Source organism: Anopheles ziemanni, chromosome 3 (genome assembly GCF_943734765.1).
Source record: "Anopheles ziemanni chromosome 3, idAnoZiCoDA_A2_x.2, whole genome shotgun sequence".
Taxonomy (NCBI): Eukaryota; Metazoa; Arthropoda; class Insecta; order Diptera; family Culicidae; genus Anopheles; species Anopheles ziemanni.
The window spans coordinates 47,242,209-47,267,458 of NC_080706.1; the positions used below are offsets into that span (position 1 = coordinate 47,242,209).

The 25,250-nt window shown below is 44.3% G+C and overlaps 1 protein-coding gene across 1 annotated transcript; it reads left to right on the forward strand.

The window, feature by feature from the left end:
* The first annotated feature begins 1,410 nt into the window (after window positions 1-1,410).
* On the forward strand, window positions 1,411-14,787 carry LOC131286699 (uncharacterized). Its single transcript, XM_058315688.1, has 5 exons — window positions 1,411-2,432; window positions 8,906-9,021; window positions 13,189-13,996; window positions 14,082-14,199; window positions 14,296-14,787. The coding sequence occupies exons 1-5, from the start codon at window positions 2,348-2,350 to the stop codon at window positions 14,351-14,353; spliced, it is 1,185 nt and encodes a 394-aa protein (XP_058171671.1). The 5' UTR covers window positions 1,411-2,347; the 3' UTR covers window positions 14,354-14,787.
* Window positions 14,788-25,250: the final 10,463 nt, after the last annotated feature.

A 25,250-nucleotide genomic window follows, 5' to 3' on the forward strand; every position in this document is an offset into this window, starting at 1 on the left:
CACTTTAATTATGTTTCGACGGAAATGGTTTAACAGGGTAAAAGAGTAAATGAGGCCCCGGGCTAGATTCTCCTCTTCCTGCTGGTTCACATTTAGCGCCTGAAGCTATGCAAAGCGCGACACATGCATTCGTTTGGAATTTTTGAACGCTAACGGTTCGCTTAAAAGAACATAACGGTTTAAACTAATCACCCAGTGGAGGTTGAATGCGGGTTAATATACTTTTACATGTTAAGTTACTAGTAAGCAAACTATACCACACATGGTGGACAGCATGAAACAATGAGTTTAGCCGAAGGAATGATTTGGAAACAGCGGCGCGCCCGCAGCGAGCGCAGCGAGCGGACTGCGCTAGGTCTACCGAAAAAGAGAGTTTGTTATAGTTTTGAGAAATAAGGGGGGCCCGTGGGCCCCTCTCATACCGCACCCCTAGGTTGATTGCGTTGCCGAAATTAACGGTACACACTACGGTTCAAATACTCGGAGGTTGAATTTAACGAATTAATGTATCACCAATTGCATACATTCAGTTTAAACGTCCACAAGAGGTGTAGCCACGATCAAAAACATGGCGGCCGGGGCCTCATTTACTCTTTTACCTTTAACAGAAATAAATCAACATTAGGAAGCCACAATCTAGTACTGAGAGACAGAATTTAGCTTAAATACACTGTATCTATATGAAAGAGAAAGACCAACGAAGCCTCGAAGCTGTGTTGTGTGAAAGAGACCGATAGTTTCCAACTGATCAAAGGAATATGTCAAAGTACTATTTATTTTGTTTGTTTTTGATTTGCTTCGCAGGCAACTGTTAAAAAACGTGTAATTTAACTGAATTTGCAATAAAAGAGGCGTTTCTTTTTTGTTGTTTACCTTTTGGAGTAATTCAACTTCGCACTTACATCAAGAACGATGTCGTGAAAGGTGTGATTTAAAATAAAAAACAACTGTAAAACAAATGAGAGAAGAAAAACTGATGCCAAACAGATGGATGTTCGATGCGTGGCGGATGATCCTTTGGTTGTGTGTGTGGAAAGCGCATGTTAAAATACCGTTTCCATGCGAAATCGTGTTACCATCAAGGGCATGGACCATCGCGATCGATGGTTAGGGATCGCAGTTCTTCAACAGCCGTCGGATCGCTTGATCGCATTCAAAACTGACGCGTCAGTGCAACTTTGCCAACACACACAACGAAGGATGTGGGCTCTGTGAATGAACTTCCCAACAGTGATTGAAATCAGCGATGCAGTAATAGCGCTGCAGGCACAGTGCAACGTGTCGTGGGTGAAACTATACGCTCGGTGCATCGTGACGGATGTAGTAAGAACGTTTACTACATGTTTCAGAAGATCTAAAGCAGACGGGACGGTCCAGTCACTTCCGTTGGGGACATAAAGCTTTACGGTTAGCGCAGTTTTATCGAGGCATACTTATCAGCAGTGCCGCGGCGGCCAAAAAGTGTCCGACCTACTACACATAACGCTGCGTGCGGACTTTGCGACGGGGACCGGTGCGGGACACATTCATCTGTATCCGCGGCACGATTTCATAGAACCGATTAGCAGGGCGCGTAGGGTGTTTGGGGTGGTGTTCGCATGTGCATTCGTCATATGACGCCCCGGCCACGACCGCAAAGGCGTAAAATTGTCATCTACGCGAAGGCGTGCGGTCAGTAACTAGCCCGAGGCCAGCGCGAACAGTCACGCCACGGCCGGATTTGTAGTCACCGCTTGACGCAGTCGCGAGTGAAGTGAATCCGCGTGTTTCCGTTATTTTTTTTTCTGCGAGTCGCCTCCTACGTCTGCGCACCATCGTGATCGAGCTCTCTCCGCGTTCACGTACTCCAATCGCTTGCGGAACGAGGAAATTGCAGCTAGTGAAGTGGTCTACAAGACGGTTTTAGGCAGAAGAGGCCTATTGTTTTGCTAGCCTTCTTTTTTACAAAAGCGCGTGCACCCAGAAGTGTTATTTCCGCAAGTTTCATTAAGCTGAAAGCAAACCACAGTCAGTTCCCGGGTAGACTGAGGAAACGGTTCGTGTAAAAACCTACATAAACTGGCCCTTGGTTTTCGGTGTTCAGCATACTGTTGAAAAAGTGAAATTGCACCGCACACGGTCTCGCGAACCTAAAGCATATTATGTATTGGTGGTAAAAACAAAACAAAAAAAAATACCCCCACACACCAACACACCCATGCACAAGAAAAAACAGGTTGTGAACGATCACAGGAAGCCTTGGGACGGGACAGCGAAAAGCATTAGACAAACGCACACATCGCTCGGATCGTGTTTGAGAAGCTAGAAATAACATAGCAGACCCGAGAACAAGAAACATTTAAGCATAATGTTGAAGAACAAAGCCACCGAAGAAAAGGTCGACACACTGCTGTCCAAGAGTCAAATTCCGATCATCGATCTTGCGCACTGTGGTAAGTAAAAATCAGCTCCCCAGTATGCACTAGTACCCCCGAGCGGTTGCTAAGCAACTGCGATAGCATTTTAAACGGAAACAACTTTTCCGAGTCATACTTTCATTCATTCGTTTTACACTCTCTCCCCCTGTTGACCTCGGCACATGACATCTATCGTCCCCAATGTGGTGACAAGAGATGACTCGCCGGCTCAGAGTCAAAGGGAAACCCCGGCTTATGTGACAGCGAGCCATTTATCGGTCCTATGCAACCGTATGCGCAGTCCTCGGCTCGGTTCGTTCCCGTTTATCGCGGGTTCCATTGCGTCAAGTGGGACCAATTAACGGATCGCGATCGATTGAGAGGTCACCACCTCATTTGCAAATGAATTGTAATTCGATTGGCACGAATGCCGCCGGGTTGATGGATCCTCCGTTCGAACTTGACGCTCGCGCTGTTCATCTCGTCGAGAAATGCTTGATGGAGGATGCGCGGCCACGAAATCGTGAACGCGATCATTCATCTCATACGTCGATCGTTAGCGCAAACAAAGCGTGGCATTCATTTTGTACCACTATACCGCCCATGACTGAGCCAAACGGAAACAAGGCCGGTGGCCTCGCGTTGCTTTGTGCTGGATAATGGTTCTTGTGTACCTTGAGTGGGACTTTCAACAAGGTTTCTACCCCCTACACACACACACAGTGGGACGGGTTGGGATTATTTCATGTTTATAAAATAAAATATTATCGCAATCGCCGATGCAAAAACATAAATAAACACAATTACGTAAATTTTAAAACCGGTTAAGCAATCGTACGATCGCCGCCTTCACAATGGGACAGGCAAATCGGTCGTAACATTGTGCTGTCATTCTGATTGCACACGATCGTTTGCGATCGTCTCGAATAAGCACATGAATGACGAATCTTCCCCTAGTTGGCGCGTGTTCGAAAGTCCAATTGCCAAGCCCCGTCGTATACTAAATGTAAACGATCCCGTTTACGATCGCTTCGCATGCGCGATTGTGGGTTTCCACAATACGTAGTTTTCATTTTTTTATATCACGAATGGCGTTGATTGTTTTTCACATCGATTTGTTGTAGTTAATATACGCGTATGAAAATAACTGCTAATAATATTTTTTACTAAATCATCAAACCGGGGTTTTACCCATCCCACCCCATTCCCAGTACATGGATTCCATAAACAACATGGTACCTGAACCGAACAACGTCTGTAGAGGTTTCCATCGCCAGACGCACGATAAGTGAGATGATAGTCTAAACAATCATTCATGCTAATGGCAGCAAGTCTCGTCCGACACACTCGACTAAATCAACAAAAATGGGTGATGTATGTGGTTTAAATGTGCTGAAAGAGACATAAAAAAGCAGTGTAGCTGATTAATTTTTTCCTCGTTTTAAAAAACACCATCCCGTACCGTGTTGTACAATAAACACGCGGTTGTACGGGCACGCGTATCTTTCGCGGCAAATGTAAAGATTAGTCACTAAATTACTCACCAAGGTGCATGCGGTATCGCCATATCGCGTTATTCAGGTGGCTTGAATACGAATACTAGCGTGGGGCTTGTTCAAACTTCCTGCAGCTAGTCATGTTGTGGAAACAGGTTTTTTTTCTTCTACGTACGCCTGCTATATAGCTCAGGATTGGTCAAGTGCTTCATGTACACATGTGAAACGCTTTATGATATGCCATCCATGTCTATGAATTGTGTTCGTAGACCAACCTTTCATGCTTTTTTTGCAGGCAGACCTTTTCCCCCAATAGGGCTAAATAGGACACATTTAAAAAATGTTTATGCACATTAGTCCGATAAATTACATGAAAATTTGATGTAAGAAGTTAGCCATTCCCTTGTAATTTTACGATATTAACTCTCCTTTAATGAAATAGTTTCTCTTGAAAGAGATAGGAATGAACTCTAGCTTAATTTTAGTGTCTTAGGTCTGTTTGCTTTAGAACGATTGAGCAAATACTAGTGTTGTGCCTCATGATTCATAAATCATTCACGAACCTTCATGGTTCTTGCATTGGGGTAGATTAAGCGACCTCAAAAAAGGGTGTATCTTTTTTTTGGGCTTTACTTTTCTGTTCTTTTAAAATTGATGAATCTTTATTTATTAGAGTACTAGGATTCATGAATCTCTCATTGAGAGTTTAAATAATAAATACACAAATAAATCTGTATTTCTTGAAAAAAACATGCAGTGAAATTAGCAAAAAAAATTCTGTAACTAGTTAATAGTTATGTAATTCCTTGAAATATTATTTGACATCAGACAATCATCAAAACATCCCCTGATTGTGCTATCACGATCGCTGCTCCAGCTAATGAGCATCATGTGATGTGAGCCGGGGCAAAGTGTGCACGTATATTTTTTATCCGTGCTATCAAAACGTACCCGCTGAATTACGCTCAATGGAGAATTTTTGTATAATTTCAAGGCGCTATAAGTAAATTTGAACAAATCTGGCATCTTAACCACCGTTCCTGTTAGGCGAATTGTTGGACGACTTGTCAGACGAAATGTTTAGTTAAATAATTGACGTGGTTCGATTGTTTTTTTTTTACCGCGTGCTAGTCAATTCTTGTTTGTGTTCGCACGCTTCGGTTGACGTTTTGATTTCCTCTGCGTCCTGCCCCGCGTGCAGCGTGATGTTTGAGGAAGATTTTTCAAATGAATAAAAGAAAAATGTTTACGATCCTTTCTTACAACCTTATTATCAATACTTCGATAACATTTTAGCAACATAAAACCAGTAGCGCAATTTCGCAGCGAATTTGTCTTATCAGCCAGTTTGTTGTGAGAAACGATCGCTCACTTCAAAAAAAGCCGATCCATTGCAAATCATAAATCCCACCCAATAAACCAACAAAAATGGCAGCTGGTCGGATGGTGTCAGTGTTGATCGGCCGCAACAACCCCTGGGGACCGGTCCAAAGGGTGTGCGTTTGCTTATCGCGGCAACGGTCACCATTAAAAATCAATATCCCTCAAGTGGGCCCTTGTGGTGGTGCTCTCTTTTATGCCGGTTATAAAAGATCCCAAATCGCTCCACAAATCCTTGCCCTTTCGCTAACTGTCAACGCTATTTTTGGTCCCCAGAGTTTTGAACCACCTTCGGACCAATGCGCTGCAAAAAGGTTGCTAATCGATTGCTTGCCAAAACAAGACCAGGAAAATGGACATTGGAAAACCACAGGCCCAACCACCCTCAGGGTGTTCCCACCACTAATCAGCGGCACCTTGCGTGAAGATTTGCGATACGATTTTATCGCGCTTTATGGTGGCCTGGGAATCCTACTCTTTCCGCTTGTAAATCATTTCCTTCCGATGTCATTTTGGAGCACCGTGGTTCCCCCTCGGTGGTGCTCCAGATTAATGAGCCTCGCTTATATCCGTTGAGGTACTAGAGATCACTACTCCACCATACACAACTCATCCTTTACTTCCGCCCCACCGAAATGCCCTTGCTTGGCCCATGAAACCCTCACTTCTAGCGAATAGTATCCAACCGTGTCGGTACCCGGATTGCGATTTACTAAAAATAAATTTTATCAAAATGCGCCCTCGACGGATGAACCAGTTCCCGCTCTTTATCAGATTACAGAGGATTCCGCTTCGCTAAAATTGTGTCTGATGATCGCTGTGTGTGTGTGCGTGTGTTTCCTAAACCCCTTATCAACCGGGACGAACTTAACCTCCCACCGTATCGCGGTTAACCCTGAAGCGCACATTCCTCCCGCGATTCTCGCCGATGATAAGAATCTCTAAATCCCTCGTGATAATGAGAAGTTGCCTTTGGTGGTGGCGGGACTAAGATCCCAAGCCTTTATTACCAGTCCATCCCGTGCCGGCTCGATAACGGGTTCTGTCGGTAAATTGATAATTCGTTTCGAATAGATATGATAGTTTCCGCACTACACACGCTGTTGGGGGATTTGCTGCCGGCAATTGGAGTTCTGTCTGCCCACCGTTTTGTTAGAGTTGCTGTCCATCAAACAGTCCTACCATAAAGTTTTTCCACATCATCATCACCATGTCTATCATGCCGATTTCCCGGCAATCTGTGGGGTGATGACGGATGCTTATGGGGCGTTGTGGGACGATAATACTGATGATGGGCGCGATAAAGCAATGTTTTTCGGCGATGGTGGCCCAGATAATTGTAGAACGACCTAGACCAGCCCAGTCTCACAACAACAAAGCGTCGTGACAGCCCATCTGCTGTGCCGCGTCGTCTGCCTTTTAGCCATTGTGGAAGTTGTTCTTCCGGTGGCGGTAGGGGGGGGAGGGTCAAAAGGCTGAGCCGTTTACCAGTGCCCCGAAAACATTCCCCACGCCGATAAGTGATGTGGAGGGCACGTTTCGATACCGCCCTGCCGGTTTCCTTTTACTACCTCAATGGGGTAGGGGGGACGGGTAGAGTGGGGGGAGAGGGAGGATAGATATTGGTTGGGAATTAATATTTTCTCCCAAGTATCGTCCCCACGATGCTGAGTCCTATTCGGCTCTGGTCGTTTTCTTCATTCATCCGTTCCGCTTGCCGGGGATGGTGGTGTGCCCGTTCTGTTTGTGGTTCTTTAATGGAGTAGTAAAAAAGGTGCATGAAATGCGAATTTTTGCTTTCGGCTCGTTTTAATAACGTTCTCTGGCGTTCGGTGGCCAGCAAAGTGGACAACTTGTCGTAAATCATCTGCGTTCGCCGAGCGGAAGTTGATCTTTCGTTTTTATTCATTTCCCGCTATCACGCGGTGGTGTTTCATTTTTCAGTTTTTCCTGCAGCTCTAGGACGTAAGTCTGTTTCCGATGTTAGATCCACGGCCAGAGTGTTCGGTCACGGTGTTTGGGGGGATCCAAAGTTGTCGTTCCATTGTGGTGGTTGTGTCTGTTTTTCACCCAATGTTTCCGTTTCACAATCCTCCCGTGTGGGTCCTGACGGTACCAGGATTTTTAAAGTCATAAAGACCCTGACCTCGGCCAGTGCGCGATCCCCTACTTCCGGTAAGATTCATTCCCATTCGATTTCTTATCAGCCGCGTATCGGCGCTATAAAATGTACACCAGTCCTAGGGTTTTCTGTCCCTTTCCTAGGTTCACGGTTTACTGCTTCCGGCGGAAATGGAAGAGCGCATGAATGGATTTTTTAAACCATTCCGCGTTCCGTTTGCGACGTTGCTTTGGCGTGTGCAATCACACCGCGGATGAGTGATCTCCGGTGGCAGCAACTTGTCAGTGTGTCAGCAGCAAGATGGTTCGGTGGAGAAATGTAGACCACCAACGCAAAGAGCCTGTTTTGTTTCATCTCCCACAAAGCGGGATGGCAACATTAAATCCTCCAGAGCGAAGGCCGGCGGGTGGTCGCGCTAATGTTGGTGACAGGCTTCGGGTAAACGTTTGATTGAGAAGCCGGGGAAAGTTGATGAAAAGACCCGTGGACTAATAAAGCGCCACATAAAAACGATGGATGTTGGGAGGGAAGGGGGGCGGGGTAAACGACATAAAAATCTCGTCAAAATAATGATTGAATGAAGATTGACGTACTCATGCATGGAAACATACACACATCAAATAAAGTGTAGTCATGTTTTGAATGCTCACTTGGGGCAACATATTCTTTAACTTTTTCTTAACACGCGATCCCGCGCGACGGAAGATTATTCTGAAAGGACTTTTAAAATGCAATAACAAATAGGCACGTGCGAGCTTACTTGTTTTCCTTCTTGTTTTCCTCACACTTAGTATCTATTTGGAATTTTCTGTTTGGATTGGTATCATGTTGTCATTTTGATTAATTTGTTTTCACTTAAAAAATATTATGTACATAAATGGCCTTTCAAAACTTTATTATTTAATGTTGTAAAGTGTTTTTTAGTTTTGGTTTTTTTTCTGCCATACTTTTCATATGTTTTTTCAAATTATTATAACAGATAATTTTGTTTTTAATGCGCTATAAACTGATTCTATAGTTCTTATTTATACAATAATCTTTCCTCCCAACAGAAAAAAAAAACTGGATAAAATCCACATTGGCAAGGCATTAATCATTCATCGAAGCGCTTTATTTCACAACCAAGTTGCGTAAAAAAATTCTCATGCATCCGACACGCGCGCCTATATAATTTGAAATTCCACTCAAATGCACTACCGATATCACGATCTAGTGAACGCTTCTGTCGCATATATTGTCCCGACGGGCGATGCGAGAATCATTGTAATTAAAGCTGAAAATCTAAATTACATCTGCTACTCCCTTCTGACTTTGCTCGTTTAATTTCCCATTAGCACTAGGTACGATTCCTTCCTCGTCGTACGTCGCCCACTCCCCCATTAGATTTTGTCTCCATCTCTCGGGGGTGGAGAAGTTGGTAATGCTTTAATTCAACCTCCTCCCCTGCTGCTTCCCAGAGTAATCTTCTCATTTTCCACTTCTATTTCGAATGCGTCTCACTTCTCGCACAGGAACGGAAGAGTGTCCCATCCGGTCGGTGGTGAATCGTGTCGGACATCAGCTTCACAAAGCGCTTAGCGAAAAAGGCATCGCACTACTGGTCAACCATGGGATCTCCGAGGATAAGGTAAGTAAATTTTCGTGCATAGGTCACTTTTCATTGCTTCAGGATTGCTAACTACGTTACATAATATTGCGGATGTTTATGAATTACCATCAAGGGTAATGGGTCAGGATTATTTTTTTATTTCTTCCACATATTGCATATCGAAAGCTCTACAACGTTTAAAATGGTACGTGAGCTGTAAAAGTGTTTCTTTTTTTAAGTCCGATCCCTTTACATGGTTTCCTAGAACGTTCCAAATTAGTTGCCCACTAAAAGGAAAGCAAACTTTGTCGTGGAAACTGTTGTCTGTTGTTGAGATAGGCCTAGTTTTTGCTTCGAAGCTGCGGTAGGTTTATGTCGAAGTCACGATCGGAACAACACCTGGCCACCTGCTCTCGACAGCTCGGACGTGGTGTAAGTGCACGTGATCTTACATTGTTCTATTTTTTTCGTTTCGATAAGACAAGACGTCAACTGGCGTTAAACCCGAAGCAACGTAAAAAAAAGGTTTATCCACCCTTGAGAAATAAAAAGGGTAACCATTTCCAAGAGGCCACCTCGTAGCTTAGCCTCTGAACGGGATTAGCCAAGCCCCTGCCCCTTTTTGATGGTAGCTTCCGGTATCTTAAGCCAACCCGACTTGGGCAGGATTACCTCCGAATGGCGCATTTATTTTGTGTGCGTTGTCCGTGCGTTCAAGACGGTTCGTGCCGCCACAGTCGATTGACGTCTCCGTTTTCAATTAACACAATTTTCTGTGCCACCCCGCTAATCATAAGGCGGCAAAAGCTGCTTGGCCTTCCAGCGAACCGGTGAAGACATGCAGTGGCGGTGCGACGTGCAAATTTGGAAGGAAATGCGCTCACCATCGGTCCGCGGTTTGTTTTGACGTCTTGCGATAGCGTGTGCGCGCCGTCACCATCTTTTTTTGTTCATTTCGAACGTCTTCCCGGTATTAACGGGGTTCGAATGGCATTGGAAGGGTGCTTGGCCGTGTTGTTTTTACCGACCGAGGACCCAATAAAACTTTCCATCAAACCCTTCCGACGTGGACATTCCGTTGTGGGTGAGGGTAGAGCTAAAGGGGGTGTTGCTTCCGGGCAGAAAGAAGCAGACTTGGTTGAACTAAAAACATTAAAAAAAAGGTAGAGATCATAATTCATCATAACGACAACCGTCCGTTCGACGGCAAACAGTCTCCGGGACGATGAGCCACCCACCTACCCCGCCAGCCCCCCTTTCGATGACGCAGAAATCCTTCCCTTCCACCGTGCCGCCATCAAAACGGGTTCAGATGAGCTTGTCCAGCTGCTCGTGCCCAGGAAAAAGGATGTTTTCGCTTTGTTTATGCGCCACCGGTCTAGACGATAAACACCGAGTAGCGTAGCCTCCACCACCGTTCCAAACCCCCCCCTGCCCGCCACCACCGTGTCTACGTCTGCTAAAGGTCTGGCCGGGAAAATACTACACTATACTACTACGCGTCCCAGGTTGTGATTCCGGAATCACTTTCTTTATTTGTTTGGATTTGGAAAACCGGTGGCGACGACAGCGGCGCGTCGACATTGAACTTGTGGTGGACCGTGGGGTAATTTATCCATCATGAAGGTGACCGGGAGCTTGCGTAGCGGGCAAAAGGGAGAGCGTGGGGTTTGTTTGGTGGATTTTTGTAGATAACGATCAGCTTTTAGACGGCTTACCGTTTACGAGCTGGTAATGCGCCTTTAAACTGAACCCCTGCAACTGTCACGCTGCTGGTCGTAAACGGTATGGAAGGAGGTATATGACTTAATTGCATATGATTTTCATTTGCCGGTTAATGCAGTCAAATGGTTGCGAGTGTTGACTGACTTACGATAATTTTTGTACAAACATATCTAAAAACGCAGAAGTGCACTTGTCTGTTCCCGGAAATAGTAATAGAAGGAAGCAATCAAAATTAGCATTACAGTTATATGTTTACATTGTTTTTGTATTGATATATTTTATTGCAATTTTTATTTCAGATGTTTCTAATGAGTTCGATGTTATGACACGTTTAGTGTTTTTTTTTTATTTCTGTGCAGGGAAAAACGACATAAAATGGCCGAAATGGAAAATTATTTCCTTTGTTCCAAAATATTAAATGGAAGCATGAATGCTTTTAAGATTTTTTATCGAATTTTCTTTATTCAAGACAATGTATAATTTTCGTTTTTAACAGTAGAATCATGACATGTGAAATAAAATAGAAATCAAAATATGGTTGGAATAAATGCTTTTCCAGATTGAAAATTAAATGAGAGGCCGCATCATGTAAGTTTTGAGTAAATATTAGAAAAGGAATGATGATCATAATAAAATGCCTTTATGTTTAATATCATTTTTTTCTAAATTAGCTAAAATATTCGTAAATTCGGGCTTCATAATTTCGAAACGAATCCAATTTACGCTACAGTCATCCGATACCAGAAAAATGATGCGTTGGCTTTTCAACACTAAATTGCTAGAACGAATATTTGTCGGCTGTCGTTTTCCTATTAGATTTAATGGTCTTTGATCTTGCCGGGATTTTCGAAGTTCACATAAACTCACTTGTTCTTGAATAATGGGTTTGTGGTTTCAAATGTCGGTGCCGAACACCGAAACACCGTGAAACATCACCAGCATTATTTAACCTTAAACTTCACGATTGTGACGACACATTTGACGTTGGATTTGACTCTTTGCACGCTTATCCCTTGCTCCACGACATTTCGTTGGTTAGGGTAACCGACGGGGTCGGGATTTTGGTGTGATTCCTAAAGCCGCGAGAGTTTTATGATGAACTCTCGCTGCTAGATCAACGCCCAGCCAGTGCGGATCTTTCCGAACCCCTGGAAAATGCTAATTTCAAAACAATCCCCCACCGTTTCACCGGTGATTTTGTGTTCGTTCGAACGCTGAAATCCCCTCGAATCACGCGAAACAGCAGACCGTATGCACGCGGAGTTGCTGCGTATTTCCCTGAAAATGCTGGCAGTCCGGAGATATCACCCGTGGCAGGCATGGTCAGGGTAAGGTGTCTGACGTGCCTCCCGATGTTAACCGATGTCAGCTTGACACGTGCAACAGCCAAAGAGGACGTGTGAGGGGACAGTTTTTAGTTATCACTCTTCACCCTGTAAGGTTTGCGTCTCGGCACTCGTTTTCCTAACCATCGATCTAAAAGTCAGGTGGATTAATATTGGAATAAAACGGAGAGGGACAGAGAGAGAACTGAAACGAGGATGATCAAGGTAGATGATCAAGGTAGTAAAGCGTGTCGTACCTTGTCGCGAGTTGAAGCCATTTGTTTGACAACAAACCAGCGAAGCGCGAAGGATTACCGCAGGACCGGCTGACGTTCCCCAGGCACGAGAGACATCCCGAGACTTCAGTCACTCCAAATACGTGTCATTTACCCGCGAGTGAATGGTAGACAAAATGATAGACGATGACGACGATGGCCAGGGTTGCCAGGACTAGGAGCGAAGTTCACCGTCCCTTTCAGTTTGTTGAGGGCGGTTGGTAAAGTTTTTCGTTTACGATCGCCCAAATTATGGCCAGCATCATTTACCGGTCTATATCACAAACAAGTAAACGGTAGTCAAACGTTTCCTTCGACCGATTGGTTAGGTTTTTTTTGTTTTTGTTTTCTGTCATAAACAACGCAAGGGACAGTAATTCGCGAGTGCATGGAGTGTTGCCCAACGGCAGGGCAACTAGCGCCAGGGATACCGTCGTTTAACGACGTCCTGTCTCACGAGTTAGCGCTCGCGTTGTTTACACTGCGCCATTGTTGACCGGCTTTTATGGTGTTTTAGTTCCCCCCGGCCCGTGGTAGTCCTAGCTATGAATGATTTAAATACCGTCCCGAAGATGAAAGCGTGGCGCAAAAGGATGGGTAGTTCGCGGGTTCGATGAACTTATAGTGAGGATACTATATTTATTCCAATGCTTCCACGTCGGAGGTCAGAACTAAACTTAATTGTTATAAGCTGGCCTTTTCCGCAATATGCTAAGCTCAGCTTACTTTGATTTAACAATATATGATCTAAGCCTACTTCAAACTTTTGCGAAAGCTCCATAGGATGATGGGCTGAGGGTGTGGCTACTTAAAAGATAATCTTCCTCAGTTTGCTTCTGATCGATCGTTAATTTCGTGTCCGTATTTCCTATTTCCGGCAGATGAAACAAGTGTACGGCCACCTGGATGACTTCTGCAAGCTAGCCGATGGTACGAAGGAGACGTACCTGCGCAAGGGGGAGGCAAACCATGGCTACATTAAACCGGGCCAGGAGCGCTTCGACGGCAAATCGAAGGACTTGCGTCACACGTACAACATCTGCACGCTCAAGCCTCAGGACGGTCCGCTGCCGGATGAACCACTGCCCGGCTTCCGGGAACACGTATCGGATCTGGCGACGGACTTCAAGCGCCTATCGTCACTCCTGCTGCAGGCGCTGGCCGCCGGTATGGAGCTTCCGTACGGGTACTTTCTCGAGAAGCACCGTCACATCCTCGACGGGGAGGGAGAAAACCAGTCCACCTTCCGGCTGCTCTACTATCCGCCGCTCATCGAGGACGATGGCAAGAACGAGCTGCTTCGGGGTACGTGCAAGTACAGCCAGCAGCGCTGTACGAAGGATGAGATCGATCTGTCGCTGCCCGAGGACTACCGCGCGAAGGCCCGTGAACTGGCGGAGCAGGAGCACGAAAACCAGCAGATCACACGCTGCGGGGCCCACTGCGACTACGGGACGTTTACACTGTTGGCCCAGGACTCGGAGGGTGGGTTGGAGGTGAAGCTACCTGGAACCGATCGGTGGAAGCGCGTCGGCCACCTGCCCGGTGCCATCCTGATCAATGCCGGTGAACTGTTGTCTACCTGGACGGGTGACAAAATTTCTGCCCTCGAGCACCGTGTCATTATCCCGCAGGAGGAAACGATCCGCACACGTGGCCGCCATTCGTTGGCCTTTTTCGTTCATCCTGGTAAGTGTAGTCGGTTTTCCTCAACACTCTCGATCATGGTTCAAATTTTCTTTGTTATTTTTATTTTTATTCCCTCTTCCACTAGACAACTGCATCTCGATTGCCCCGATCGATCTGCCCACGTCCAGTTCCTCGAACTCGCTCGATTCGGACGAGAAGAAAACCAAGGGACGCAAGAAGTCCTTCAAAACGGCCAAGAGCAAGTACGTTTGCGATACGTGTGAAACGCGCAACACCTGCGGAAGCGATAAGATAATCAATTATTAACGTTAATCCTCGCTTTGTCCGTTATTTTTCAGGATCTACAATGCATACCAGCACGTGCAGCGTCGCTTTAAGGAAACGTACGCGTCGTAGTCTCTCGTTTCGATGGGAAGGATGGACATACGTCCTCTGGGCAGCAATAGGACGTGATTTGCGTGTGTCTCTTTGAGCGTTCGAGTGTGTATGTGTGCGTGTGTGTGTGTGTGTGTGTGTGTTCGATCGTGTGCGTGCGTTTGTGTTGCAGTTTTCCTTGCGTCAATACACAGGAACGTCAACTAGCCATTATTATTATTATCATCATCATCATCGACTTGATCCTTGCCATCGCTTAGTGCAAGGAGAGAGATAGTGATAGGAAAAAAGAGAAAGCAAACAAAGGGAAACAAGCAGCCAGTGGGAGTGATTTTTGTCGGTGCTGTATTTATGAGACTTTAGCCACAATTTATTCCACCACTTTCTTCCATCCTTTTGGTGTACTTTTTTTTAACTAAATAATATAAACCCGTGTAGAAAAAAAAAGAAAAACAATCTTTGCTACCCCACTGTATACTGTCCTTTCTTTCCTGAATGTGTGTGTGTGTATGTCCTGCCGGTGTTCCTGCTACCGATGGTTGGCGCTTTGTTTATTTTGGTCGTACTTCTTGCCATCGCGAACAATAACATCTACAGCTATCGCCAGCCGACGGACAAACTTGTGGCGCTAATTTCGGGTGAGGGCTATTAAATTCTCCGTAGGAATATATTTTAAATAATTAAAATAAATTTATGTCCGCCTGGATGCCGCGGGTCGACGCAGAGAAGGAGAGAGGAGCGGGGTTAGTTGATTGGGTTAACATGTTTCGTCGCGTCTAAGGAAACTCATTTTCGGTGGCAGGATAATTAACATGCCGCGGTGGAACGACATTCTGACTGACAGACGCGATGAAGCCGGTGGGCTGGTGAGGAAAGATAAATTTTCACTCCATTGAGAAAACAATCCGGTTTGGGTTTGCTTACACGAAGGCTTTGCGTGCCATTACGATGTCTGGGCAGATACGGGTCAATGAAAATGCATGATTCGATGGTCCTTTGAAAGGAGACATGTTTAAGCTAGGGTTTCGATAAAGTCAAGTGCTAAAATATGCTCAAAAAATCACAAACTTACAATGGAACTATAAGCTTAAAAGCTTAAATCTCGGTTGGCTTCAAAGAATTAAATTTGTTTTGATAATTTGTACTAGTAATCACTAGTAGGTATGGATTTTGCAATTAACTTATTTGTTTCATCAGCTCAAACAAACTATGGTACGATACTGGATCATTTTCGTGTTCGTATGTTTTGCTGATACGTAATACAGAATTCTAAAAGTATACAATTTGAATTACATTCGTCGCACATAAGGCCAAACGATACATTTTTATGCAATGCTAGATTATATGTAATGGCCTTAACAAGACAATTTTTGTTTATCTGCAAATTAGAAGACATTTATGAAATATGGTACATGCGCTGGTCTGTTTCGTACTGCATTCGCCAAATTAGTAGCCCGAAGTTATTTTACCAACTTATATCTTTCCAAGGAATTCATATATCTTTCCAAGAAAAACAATACTTGAATATTTTCTTTCATTTAATTCCTTCTATGACGATCTACGACAAACCTGGTTTTCTTCAATGAACTTTCAGCTAATTTCGATCGAATAAAAAACCCTCTCCCACAGTTCGTAGTGTGTATCGTTAAACATGGTTTTATTTTGGACAAATTTTACACTTAAAACTCCACATCGTTCTTCACCTTTGGTTTTGTATGCTGTGTATAAATAGTTTAAAATGTACAACGGGAATACTTGGTATCCACTCACTTTGCGAACTCTTTAACTTTTCCTTATCCTTTCAACTACTATTTAGTTTCATTCTCTCGTAACAAACACACTTAGACGGCTGTTGCCAAATTGCACCCAAAAGTAAAGCCACTCGACGTTCATAACGCCCTGTTTTTTTTTTCTTGCTACCCAACGAAATGTATTGCCAAATACGTTAGCCCTCCCCATTGCAGTTTAAAACTGACTCCCATTCCTTTTCCAGCCTTTACATTCTATTGGACGCGTCCTCCGTGTTCTTCCGCCCCTTGCCTTGCCTTGCTAGATATCACATTCCATCGCGGAACCATCGTACGACACGCGCTCGTGTGACAGAGCCCTCGCGTACGCCGGTTCCTTTCCACCGTCACCGGGCGTACCGTTTGCAATCGGTTGCGCGGAACTGGATCGCTGCAGCACCAGATGTCTCACCGTCGAACGACGGTTGGGGTTTCCATCGGCCGTGTTCGGCTCGATGGATGCGCTGGCCACGATCACCACCACCGTGGCACCGGCCGCCGGGGTAGCCGTCGCGAGTGTTGTTGAGGCTGCCCGAAGCAGCGAGAATCGATTATTGTCATTGCCATGAGGATGTGCTTGGAGCGAACTCCTAATGATACCGGGGGTGTTCGACGAGCCTTCCACCGGACAGCCGCTGTCCGGATGAGAAGACGGTTGATCGTCTGTGGACTCTTCCTCGGTTGTGATGATGTCGCCAGTGGCATGCCCCGGACCAACCCAGTTACTACGGTGACGGTGGAAGTGCGTTCTCTTTCGGTGAGACTGATGATGACCGTTAAACCTAACTCTATCCTTAACCCTATGGAAACCGTTACTGTTTGGCAGTGGTTGTTGTTGTTGTTGCTGTTGCTGTTGCTGTTGATGGTTGTTGATACTGTTGCTACTGTTATTACTTTCACTCTCTTCCATTTTTTGTTGCTCTTCGATGATTTTTCCCTGAATCTCTCCGATTTCCGAAACCGGATCTGGCAGTGATTGTGGTTTTTCGGTTAACGAACCTGCTCGAATGGATATGATACTTCCCCCACGGCGTGACGGCCCATATGGACCACTGACCGGTGGCTGCTGAAACTGGACCGTCGGTCTCCGTGTACTGCTGCCCCCGATACTGTCGTCCCGACTCTTCCGCTGACTCGACCCGGTCCCATGCGAGCTGCTCAGATTTGTCGAAGCAGTATGAAACGTGCCACCACCTTTGCGTGCGCCACTCGAGATGCTGTCCGAGCGCACGATCTTCCCGCAGCCGAGCAGCTGCAGGAACCCGTTGCGGAACTTCGACGACATCAGGTTGTACAGGATCGGATTGATGGCCGAGTTCATGTACAGCATGATGCGGCAGAAGTACAGCAGTATATAGAACCGCTCGATACCGATCGACACGATCGCCTCGCTCGGCACGACGATAATCCAGAGCGTGAGCGCACGGAAGGGCAGCAGGCAGACGAAGAAGCTCACCACGACCGCACCGAGCATGAATATGACCTGCTTCCGGTACTTGTACACGTTACCCCGGTGGACGCCACTCGACGCGTTCGACATGATGATGCTCGGGTTGTCCATCAGGTTCTTTGCGATCACCGAGTACAGCACGACCAGGATGAGCAGTGGCACGATGAAGAACAGCACGATGCTGCCGACGAAGAACGACGCCGGCCAGAAGCTGTCCACTGGCGAGAGGCATGCGGCCACCATCGTGCCATCGACGTACTCCACGTACTCGTACGACGAGATCATCAGGATGGGGCTGGGAAACCGGTGGAAATGCAAGTTAAAAAAAACATTAGCGTTTAATCATCATTGAAATGGTGAGAAATTCTCTATCAAACTGAAAAAAGCTATCTTTACACTTGGCGAAAATCATTCATGAACGACCGTGATTTCAGCAGCTAAGTAATATTTGTATCTACAAAGTTATCTTGTGTGTCACATGTGAGCAGAGTGCTTGAATTCTACTTCCTACACACTTACCTCCCGTGCTGGATGCCCTTTCACCGAGCCTATTTCTTACCCCTTAACCTTCCTCTACTAATGACTCCATCTGGTATTGAAAGAAGAAATCGGGGCTCCAATGCAGATGAATTTGAAATGTGCACAAGCTATTTTCATTACTATGATGAACGGTGAGAAACTATACACCTGAAAAAAATGTGGATTACTTACCAACCTTTTCTCTTCTGGTTTATTTGTTACACGTTAGTTTTTGGTTGATTGTCATTTTTCAGTTAAAATATTCATTATGTGTGCATTTATGCGTTTTTAACCATGTAATGTTTGTATCGATTTTCTTTTCAAATTTGTGTCTTGATAGCTTCTTAAGTAAAATAATAGTGTAATTTCTGTCCAGTTTTTCTTGTTTTTTCTCCATCTTTTGAATGGGAAATATTATGAGTTAGTTTTTTTCAGGTCGCCAAAAATATCCTGCACGGACAAGATTATACTAGGAGAGATTTTTTTTTGGTAGTTTTTAATACATGTTTTTTTACATATCATCCATTTCCTCCGTTAGTTACGCTGTTTAAATAAAAACACTTAATTCTTTCCGTTGGCGCAACGAAGCAGGCGTAAAACATATTAAATTTAATTTCGAAAAATATGAACCTCTCGCTTCACTCAACACATACTCCTAGACGCTTCTTAAACCACTTCAATTCATAAATGTAATTGTGGCCCTTCCAAGTGACGTCATGGACAGCTTAACGTCCCACCCCGCGCACTAGTCACCGTAAAACTTTCGACACACTCCTCTCCTTCGCATTAGCGATCTTAAATTAATTTCGAGTGAAAAGAAAAGATTCAATTAATCCAGCGACATGTTTTTGGCCATTACTTTCGTGGCGGATGTGCAGAACAAAACGCAGGCTGGGAAGAACCCGGACGAGAAGCGCGAAACGCGGCTCGAGTACTACACACAGTCCATTTCGTCTCCGTGTGCAATTAAGCTTCACGTAAAAAGGACACCGTCTCGCTCGGAGGGACCAACTAAATGAAGGTAATTGGACGTGACTGGAGTAACGAACATGGTGGACATCCAGTGCAGGGTCGGTGTGAAAGTTCTGATGTTTTACTTTAGTTTTATTTTGGGTTAAGAGTGGGAAAGTATTTATGCTACTTGCATGGTGTCTATCTTTCTTACACGTTACAATAATTTAGATTAATCTTATTCAATTTCAATCGATTATATATTTCAGTTTCCGAAATGTAAAAGTAAAAATACCTACACATGTTTTTACCATTAGACGTTTGATAAGAGTTTTCTGTATCGAACTTTGATGAAGGATTATTGCCCATGAATTAAATGTCGCGCCACCGAAACCACCCCCGGGATGGCACAAAACACTTCGACAGCAGCACTCCGATTATTTGGTCATTCTTTTCGTTCACTTGACTGCGTTGCGTGAACCAGCGAATCGTTGCTCCTGTTGCCACCCAGACGCATAATGTATTCATTGCTCTTTTACGGCTTTTCCGCAGACAGTTTCCTATTCCACCCGAAGCCCCGACTAAGTCTGGCCGCGTGCGGACCCGTAACCAAAGCCGAGACCGAGACCCCGAAAATCGCTCCATAACGTCTTCATTGTAATGTAGTTTCTCATTAGATTGGAATCCCGATCGTTCAAGTTTTGGGGAAACTTTCGTTCTTGTGCTCGTTGCGCGTTGGTGGTTTTTAACACGCACTCCACGCGCCATCCAATACTGGCACATGCTGGGCGAAAGGAACAAAAATCCTCCGGGAAAGTAACACCACGTGTTCCTTTTCCTTCGCCGTGGTGATGACGGGATTGATAAAAGTGAAACCGCTTGTGCAAGGCATACTACACTGGGCTTCCCGGAATCCCGCTTAAGTCCTAGCGAGAAGTCTCGCCTTGCCAAGAAGTTTTTTTTTTCTTGGAGTAAATTTCCGAATGCCAACAAAACCTTTCTCCGGCGGAATATCGGTTTACATTTACGTGTAGGAAATGTTGTGGAGGCACATGTTTTGGAGTTCGAAATTGTAAACCAGACCCGAGCAGCATGATCTCGGATGGGAGCTTTGAAAGAAGGAAGGAAAACTTTCTAATCTTAACGCAAAAGTTGTTGGTAAAATTGAGTCTCGAGTGTCGTTATTGTTGGAGAGCTAACACGTATGAGTGAAAACGGAAACGTGTATGAATCGTGTGAATAAAGGGACGGAAGACACCATGGGTTGTGAAACGATAATTGCATTTGGTTCGAATTTGAAATTTCTGGTTTGGTGTTGAACTTTTCAGTCACTGTTTATAAACATTTTGTTGCATTAGTTAATATATTTACTTAAGCTATTCATCGCTGTATAGAATAATTGAAGGACATATGCGTAATTAATTAAACTTGCGCTTAGATTTTTTTTACCCCAAACTATCATACAAAAACGAATACTTTTTCGGACACCTTTTATAATTTTTTTCACAATTAAGAAAGATTTCAAAACATTACACATGGACAAAAATAGCACAATTTAGGGATTTCAAATGTTGATGATGAAGTTAATAGTTTTTCTTTGTCGTCATAAAATTCAAATGACCATATTTGACATAAATTCCACTTTTAATGAGTTAAATACCGAACATTCCAAGTCGTTGTGAAGTTTTACATGCGTCACAGTGACCACAGTGTCGGAAAACCAAATAAATAATAATAATAATCTACCCCCATGCAGCGGAATAACTGAACATTCGCTGAAACTGTGTGCCCTGCAGCAAGACGGCCAAGTGGTTTACGAGTGAAAAGTTTTATCGAAAAGTCGAGCGAAAACTTTCCTCACACAACCCGATGGAGGCGCATGGTACGCCGTAACCGCCGTACATTCTGTAGCCGATTAGTTAGCATTCTTTACACATAACCCGCATCCAAATCTAGTACGTAGGGCGTATGGTTGAACGGACAGTTTATGGGAGTGGGCTGAAGTGTCGACAAAACTGTAATATATCATTCTCAGATATACCGGATGCCATCAGTAACGGGTTCTCGGAATGCCTGGAAGTAATCGTACCGTAGCGGTTGAGACGAGAAGAACTTTGCGACCGATGCCACTCGAGCGATGATGACACTCTTATACGGCCTGCAACCGTCATGTCTCGGTCAAATCTTACCAAAAGTCGTGCCAGGAATGTCCTTTCGCACACTTGCAACCGATAAATCCTGGGTAAAATGACACGAGGGATTAATTGAGAGTGTTTTGGGCCGGGGAAAGCTAAATAACTGTAAATTAGTTCGAAATGCTTTTGTTTGGCAGGCTTGAGGTTCGTGTAAAATAAGTCCAATAAAGTTACTCAACAGTCGAAAAGTTGTTATAGAGTTTGTCAATTTATGCAAATATGTCAATTTTAAATTACAATTTGAATGCCCACACGTCACTATTTTTAAACTATAAATTTTCTTCGACAGCAAAAATAGAAAAATTATAGAGAAACTCAGTTCACGATATTTTGTGAATGAAACAAAATAAATAAAATATTATTAATGTTGTTATGTTGTTGTGTGCGAATGTTAGTAAACGGAAACGTGGAAAATGATGCAAAATCTCTTCTGATTTCTGCTTACCAAAACATGATTATTTTGAATAATGCAATCGTTGGACAGTGTGAATTTATACTTATGTTATTATTAATAATTTAATTAATTAATTTATTATTTTATGTTCAAGAACATATACATACATCTTACCTGTTTCCGTCGACTTATCAATCCGAGCTCCTGCCAGCATCTGATTGTAATTGGCATCGAATCGTGGAGGGACCAATTGACATTAATTTCTATTGAACGCAAACTACTTCCATGCCATGGTTGCCTACGATTACCGAACAGTTCCGTACATTAACATAACTATACGAGCCAGTGCGGAAAAGGATAACAAACATCAACAAACTACCAAATATCGTCTTGTTGCTAACCACCAACGGTACGGAATTTGCTTTGTGCTGAAGGTATGAAGAGGTGTTGTTTTTTTTCGTAAGGCAGGTGATAACGGCTCTGTGCATGTGCTATGAACATTGGTTGTGAAATGGAGTCGTGGCGGGGTGTGTGAAACGGAGATGAAGTTTGGGTGCTATGGCTATGGCGGAAACATGCGAGCGATCAAATTGCGAAATCTCGGTGCCACGGAAGACCAGATATCGGTACGCCGGTGTGTGCCCGCGTGATTTATGACGGGTGACATTACACCGTGTTTCGGACCGTTACGGACTTGTGTGTCATCATTTCTTCGTTGTCATCGCGTTTGCTTTCGGTTTTTTTACGACCCTTCCATCCCACGCATGAACGTTCCTAGGCGTGAAGCGACAGTTCATCGGTCACGGTGGCCAGTTGCGAGCGGCCCGATAAACCCCGTCGCAAAGCTTCCGCTGACCGGATTGAAGTGCGGAAGTGACTTAAATTTGAACCCATTTAAACGATAACGATGATGCCGGCCGTGCAGTGAAGGATGAAATTGAAATGTGTGTCCTAGAGCAAGGCCATTATGGGGTGGTTTTCCCCGCAGTGCCATTCGTTGCAAAATATTATGTTAGAAACCGTCTGCAACAGTGTGTGTCCTCTCGGTGGCAGATAAAAAGGCCTGTCAGAGAAAATCTTTCTATTTTCTTATGCCATGCGTCTGACTTGACCTCCGGTTTTGATGTTTATTTATGATCTAGCATCTGCGGCTAAGTGACCCCTGTATGAGAAATGGGACAAAGGTGAAAACGGATTATGCTTCCATTTTTTGTAGGGTCCCTTAAACAGCACAAATTTCGTTCCAATTGCTTTAAATATAAACCCTATACTTCATCATCTTGTAAGATAGTGAAAAAAAATCAAGTCCGAGCTGATTGATTGTTTTCGGATCGATCGAACGTCGTCTGCACGGAGTGGGTATTTTGAAAAGTATGGAAACACAACCGCTAATCCAAGCGTGCAACCTTTCGTAGGGTTTACATGGTACTTTTCCGCGGATTGCTTCCAGCAAACGATAATTAACGATTACGGGAACCTGCCAAATAACCAAAACAATCAATACCCTTTTTGTCTGAATGACTATTTCAAACTCGACGTTGCACCGCCTAAGGCCGCGAAGAGTGGTATCTTACACAACGAAAATAGTTTTATGTTCATTAGAGAAACTTTGCCATTAGCCAGTTACTTTTCAAATCAATAGTTGAACGTTGACCTTTCGTTTCGCTTTAATCATTTGTGTCGCAAAAGGTTTTATTTTAAATCATCGTCTCAAAAAATTCGAAAAACAAAAAAACTGGATAATGAATTAATTTACCATGATAGGTATGTTGAATTTTAAGGAACTACAAAGAGATTGAAAATCAAACATGTTCGATCACTTTTGCAACCAACTGCAGTTCATTCGCTATTCGCGGTTCTCGGTAATCGTTAGGAATTGTTTCGTGTCCGTTTCGTTTGCATAACATTTTGCGTTGTTTGCGAATGAATTCACAGGCAATAACAAAGTCCAATGGGAGAACGTGCGATCTCCAAGATTCTCGATTTTTTCAACAAAGTTTTGTTAAAATAAAACGACTAGTAAAGTCAGTCAGATTGCTCTGGACGAAAAGAAGGCGTCTTGCCAATGAGATCTGCACAAAAAGCTAAGTAGGCTGATTCCTAGAGAGCAGCTCAATTTTGAACGCTTGTATAAATTATTATAATCGTCTTTACGTCATCACTTTAGATTTAATACTTTAACGTACCCTGCTTCTCGATGATTACGAAAATAATTTTCTATGTATATTTTAATCGTAAAAATAGGTTGCTACTTCAAAGTATTACTGTTACATTTAATGAATTTAACGTAGATGTCACAGGTATACCAGGATACTCGTCGAATGAAATAACTTACTAACAGAATTCTACTTTCGCGTGAACATTTATTATCATACACTAGCGGCAAAATCAATCATCAATTACGTTTGAACAATAAATAGTGTAAGTCTACCATACAAAACATTCATGCTATTAATGTTAAATATAAACAACCAAAAAATAAACAGTACATTTAAACATAACAAAATGTCGCTTTCCTAATCCTACTCGAATGCTTTCGACGCACAGAGGTAAAACGGAAAAACGCCGTAAATACAAACGCACACGGCTTTACGCTGCAAATATGATTATTATAACTTATACATATGTATGCCTCTCTGCGTCTCCCGCGTGCGCCCAACGCCCAACGGCGCCCTCCCGGGGTGGGGGACTAGGTACGAAATGGTTTTCAGTAAATGCAATCGACCATTTTCCGAAATGGCCGCTTGGCGATTGGTTTCGTTGCGCTACGCTGCCTTGGACATCGTCATCGGTTGTGTCTTTTGCTTTCTACTTTCATTCGAGGTTTTATTTTTGGGCTTTAGCTTAGGGTTTTGGTTTTCGGTTGGTGGATTCTGCGTTTTGGCCGGCCGGCACTTTCCCCAGCCGGTGCAAAGTGAACCCTCCAGCAATAATGCTACCGGGGGTCTGGCCTGGTTGTTCGCCCGGTGACGATTATCCGAGCCGATGCGAGCTTTCCCACCGAACGAGGTGGCCATTTTTTTTCCGGCAGCGAGTGTTTTGTGTCTTTCTTTCGCTTTGGTGCGTAGGGAGGGGACGGGTTGTGTTTATACTTCCCACCCTTTGCTACCCTTTGCAACTTCCGTTGTCGTTCGGTTTCGGTCGTATTTTTATGGCTCATTCATTCGTCCAAATCGGTTGGGTTGTTGTTGTTGATTATTTTTCTTATAGCCTCCTTAAGGAAGGAAACACATGTGGTGTTGGTGCCGTGGTACAACCCGTTTGTCACCGAGTGAGCGTCTCCAAATCCCGATCCTGACCGACCGGGAGTAACGTCCACCGTCTGGAAAGGTCAATGGCCGCAGGGCTTTGGGAGGAACAAAAAAAAACAAACAAACAAACAAACGGTGGGCCAGCAGTTCTTCGTCTAACCTTCAAACCGAAACCCGACCATCGGACCTCGGCGAGACGGTCGTATCCCGGGACCACCCCGGGATGTCCGCATCCGGTCGAACAACGAAACTCAATTAGAAACCCGTGCCGACCCGCGCCGGCCCAGCTGGAGGCCGTGTACGGACACTCTTACTCCTAAGATACACTTCTCCCCCTGGTCACCCTCAGGGCGCACCGAAAGTAGCGATTG